The 4833-nt window shown below is 39.6% G+C and overlaps 1 protein-coding gene across 3 annotated transcripts; it reads right to left on the bottom strand.

Annotated features, from left to right (window-relative positions):
• Positions 1–625: 625 nt before the first annotated feature.
• On the bottom strand, positions 626–1998 carry LOC129027157 (small proline-rich protein 2E-like). 3 transcript variants are annotated; one of them, XR_008498301.1, is made up of 3 exons: positions 1705–1764; positions 1197–1237; positions 626–937 (listed from the first exon to the last, which is right to left on the bottom strand). XR_008498301.1 is itself a non-coding variant. In XM_063650776.1 (2 exons), the coding sequence occupies exon 2, from the start codon at positions 1216–1218 to the stop codon at positions 1000–1002; it is 219 nt and encodes a 72-aa protein (XP_063506846.1). In that variant the 5' UTR covers positions 1219–1237; positions 1936–1998; the 3' UTR covers positions 632–999. The 3 variants fall into 3 exon arrangements, 2 of the variants coding, with proteins under 2 accessions (XP_063506846.1, XP_054329823.1); XM_063650776.1 differs by lacking the exon at positions 1705–1764 and adding an exon at positions 1936–1998 and having other exon boundaries at positions 632–1237; XM_054473848.1 differs by having other exon boundaries at positions 632–1237; positions 1705–1749.
• Between the last annotated feature and the right edge of the window lie 2835 nt (positions 1999–4833).

Raw genomic sequence — 4833 nt, 5'->3', positions numbered from 1 at the left:
TATAAATTTTCTGGTATCCTGACTTGATCATTACACATTCTATTCATGTAACAAGATATCATATGTACCCCGTAACTGTGTACAAGTATTATGAATTCATAAAAAATAGCAATAGAGACTCTTCTTATTTCCTGTATTAGTTATATCCAAGCTACTTTCTTGCTGGAGCAACTGTGGTGGTGGTTGTAGTGGTGTAGTGATGCTGGTGATGATGATAATGATGATGATGATGAAGACGATGATATATTCCTGCTAATAAACCTCAATTAAATGACTGCTAATTATGTGTCAAGCATTCTGCCAACCAAATTTCAGATAGTAATTCAATTTTATGCCTTAGACTAGTTTGTTATGTAAATGTTACTTTGCTCACTTTGCAGTAAAGAGACTGACATTTGGAGAAGTTGAATAATATGTTCCTTGAATCTATCAAAACACTAACTAAGGAAAATAAAACGGGTTTAAAATCACACAGAAACAATCTTTAGTATGACCCAAAATTCCTACAATAATCATGGGAGCCTGGTCCTGGGGGCCAAAGAAAGATAGAAATAAATCCAAATGATCATATGATATTGTTAATAAAGTAGGTTTAAAAAGAAATGAAATATCCATTCACAAAAATATAGGCATAGCTACTTTATTCAGGGAGTGAAAGAAAAGTGACAATTGCACAGATAGTAGAAGCTCATGCCAGGTGACAGACAGACACAGAAGACATCAATATAATTCTTCGATGGCACCCAAAGAGAAGCTCTGAAAGGCCGGTACAGCTGAGGACTTCCTTTTCTCAGTCTCCACCTGGACAGTGGCAGTATGGCAGCCTCAGAAAGGAAACCTTTTGCTGTCGGGGATCATCATGGGCAGATCACAGGCTAAGGGGAAAGAAGCTCCCTGTGTATCCCTGGATGGCTTTGATGAGAAGATGCAGGTGGAGCTGTGGAATGAGGTGAGCCAATTATCCCTATCCTTTCATGCTCCTGATGAATTCTAAAGCTGTTACTTGCTCTTGGGTGGACACTTTGGCTGGCAGGGTGGGGAAGGTGTCACAGGAGGACATTTCTGCTGGCACTGCTGAGGCGGGCAGGGCTGTGGACACTTTGGTGGTGGGTAGGGCTCAGGGCACTTCGGGGGTGGACATGGCTCTGGATGCTTTGGCAGGGGGCACACAGGAGGTGGCTGGCAGGGCTGCTTACATTGCTGCTGTTGATAAGACATCCTGCTGGAGTCTCAGAATCTGAAAGAAATTATATAACAGGGTTCACAGGAAGGAACTCCTACAAAGAAAAGCCAACGTTTATGTAATACCATTGGCTATTTCTCCAATCTCCAAAAAATTATTTAAACTCCTAATTCCCTTTTCATGACTCTCTGGTTTCTCCTTTCCACTTTAGCAAATTGCTTTATCAACCCTGGGAAATCCTGTGTTTTCTCATGCAATTTTTCCAAAGAAAATATCTCTGTTATAAACAATCAAGCATGAAAATAACCACTTCATGAAAGGCAGTCACAAGTTCAGATACCCTGGGCAATCTCAGAAGCTATTCCTATCACCATTATCTGCTGTAAAGCCCCACTGGGCTGATGGGCACAGAGCAAAGGGCCGTTTGGGAAGAATTGCAGGCTCTCACATCTGCTAAAACACAAATGTTTGAAAAGGACACCACAGAGATATAGAAAAAAGGAAAAAGACTTTGCTTTTACCTCTTCCTCAAATCAAAGCATTCCTATTAACTTCGCTGTTCATATGAACACCAAGCTGCTTACAAAAAAAAGCTAAAACAATGTGTCATTATGATCTAATCCTAAGGTTCCATCCACTAAGTAGTGTCAAAACTGTCATCAGAGGTTTGGATCAACCGTACTTTCTGTCTTCAGATTAAATTCAACATTCGAGGGCACAAAGAACAGAGAAATTCAAGTAAGCAGACTCACCAGTTTCTCCGAAGCAGATCGGTGCTCAAGTACCGGGAGTTTAGGAGTCATGCGGCTGAGAACCTCTTCATAGGGCCTGCTGCCCCACCCAGGGGGAAACGGAACTGCCTAAAATGGGCTGGTCCAGTAATGTCCCATCCAAAATGCAAATTTATCCATAACTGGTATGACAGGGAATCTCAAAAAAGGAAACATCCTGTTCTGAGGTCTCCCGCTGGGTTAAGTGCTCATGACTCACAGAGGCCCTGCCTTAGCTCTCAGTTTCAGTGACTTATGGCAGAGAGAAAATTAGGGGATTCTCTAACTGGTGGTCCAAGGCTGTCTTTCTTGATTGGGGGAAAGGATCCCTTTCTATCTTACCCTTTCCCTGAATTGTAAAACTTCCTGCTCTGATCCACTTTAGCTGATTTCTATATTGTTGTACATGAACTCAACTCTGCCTCTACTCCCTTAGTATAATTTGCCAATTTGCTAGAAGTAATGAGAAACTGAACATAGTTCTATCATTGGCAAGTCCTGTGATCACAGGTAGGTCACTTCTTCCCCCTGGGTTTGAGTCTTTCTCTGTTCACAGGAGAGAATAATGCTTGGCTCTAGGTTGGAGACTGTCCACATCGCGCTATTTGTAGACTCTTCTTCAAGCCTGAAATTTTTTCCTCCATCTCTTTTTTTTTTTCCTGTATAATCCTGGATTTGACCTATATTCTTTGCGTTTTTAGAGCTGTCTTTTCCACCCAATTCATAGAGGCATTTCTCTGCTAGGACAGATTCCACAGTGGAATCCAGTCCCCTCAGTGCTTTTCCTCCTTGCTGCCCTCAAAGATGTGTACTACAGACCTTTTAAGGAATTAAAAAATGTACTCCTAATCACCACATTAAAGAAATGGAGAGAAGTGAACAAAAACCACAAGGAGTCACCTAAAACCTATTTATTGAACCACGCCTATGTGGTTCCCCACAGCAGAAAACAAGATGTGTAGACTCACACCATCACATGTAAATTCTGGAGACTGGGGATACACACAAGGCTCTTCCCACTGCTGCTTCTACTTTGATATTCCTCACTGCTCCATAAATCAGTTCCGGTGCTGGGGAGGGTTAAGGCCTTCCTCCATAGCCTGGATTGCCAGGTTACCTGGTAGTGTATATCCTGGAGGCAGTCCATCCCCCCTCACACTCTGAAAAACTCTGTTTTCTGCCTGGCTCACAGTGTAGGTTGCAGCCTGCAGCTTCTTTCAAAGGATGTGTGGGGTTTTTTTCTTTTTTGTGGGTTTTTTTTCTTTTTCAGTTTTCCTGTTAAGTTCCTGCATTACTTCCTGGGAAAAAGTTCACAGTGGATCTCTACACACTATTTTGTCTTTCCAAGTGAGAGAGGCATGCTAACAATGTCTCCAATCCACTACCTTGGAAAAATAAAAACAAACTTCACTCAGAATTTTAAGACTTTTATCCATTGACTCCTAGCAGCCTGTATTGCTGATAAAGTGTTTGATGCTAAGGATTATTTGGGAAAGGAATTTCTTTATAAATCTGGAGGTGGACTTGAAGATCCAACTAAAGAGAATCTTTTAACTTCAGGGGACAAAGGAGCCAAAAGTCCTCCTGATTAAGTATGAGAGTTGATGAGGAAAGAAAGAGAAACAGAGTAGAATGATGAGGGAAACCTCAATGTGTTTTTTTTCTCCTAGCTGCACAAATTATGGAAGGTAGCTGAATCCTGTATCTGCTTTGAGACACTTATTTCTCCCACACATTCTTTATTAGGGAATTACATAAGGACATTCTTCAATGAGTAGTGGCATAAGCTCAAGAAACAGAAAGGTAGAGAAATGGTGGGTTTAATCCAGGAAATTATTTAAGAAGGGAAGAGAGAGGACAAGGGGTGTACAGGAGACCTGAAGAGCTGTCAGCACAGACTAGAAAAAAACAAACAAACAAACAGAGGCCTCCAGAAATGAAAATCTGAATAAGAAGGAGAACAGACTCTATATCATCCTTTAAATTTTTGAACAATCCAACAAGAAAATAAAGGCTATTGAAGCTTTAAAATATAGATATGGAAGAAGCTAATAAATGCAGCTCCTGCAGTAAATTCTTATAAAACTGCTTTGTCAAATACAACCATCCAAGAGATATAATCTACTAAACATCTCATAGATAGAAAGCTATGGTAAGAGAAATAGTAGTTAGCAATGTATCATTTTAAATAATGAAATAAACATAGTCATCTGTAGGAACTGAGGTCATAAAACAGAGCATCAGTATTTATAAACCCTAACAATGTGAAAATTTCTGTATAACTAGCAAAAATGTTGAAGTGAAAATGGGTTGGGAAGATACAAATTTACTCAACATTTATATTGGTAATTCTATAATAATATTTGATATTGAAATGTGGAGATAAGAAAACAATGACTCCAAATGCTTTGCATTTTAAGACCTGCTTATTCACACTGTTGCAGAAATCTGAGCACTGGAGAAAATTTTGCCTGAAGTTTGACATTTCTTAATTATATCTTGATTTCCTTTTCTTCTGTTAAATTAAATTAATGCATTAAAAGTTCCAGCTACGGCACTTCTCTATTCTTTCTATCTCTTTTTCTACTTACTATGCATGGAAAGGTATCTATAATGATGGCTGTTCATGTTAATGATGGTTACTTTGGAAATTAACTGTGATTATCTTTGGGCAAAAAGGAAGAGCATGGACTCAGATAGAGAGGGTCATAGCTTTTCTGCGCTGTTGAAGTTTTTTAACTTTATAGCAGTATCATTGTAAATAAGACAGAAATGGTAGCTATTTTGGTAGATAACCACAAGAAGGTTCACAACTGGGCTGTGTGTACTCTAACACAACTTTACACAACACCTACCATTGCACCATTTACTCCAGACCTA

This window comes from Pongo pygmaeus, chromosome 1 (genome assembly GCF_028885625.2).
Source record: "Pongo pygmaeus isolate AG05252 chromosome 1, NHGRI_mPonPyg2-v2.0_pri, whole genome shotgun sequence".
Taxonomy (NCBI): domain Eukaryota; kingdom Metazoa; phylum Chordata; class Mammalia; order Primates; family Hominidae; genus Pongo; species Pongo pygmaeus.
This window is presented reverse-complemented; position numbering and strand designations above follow the sequence as displayed.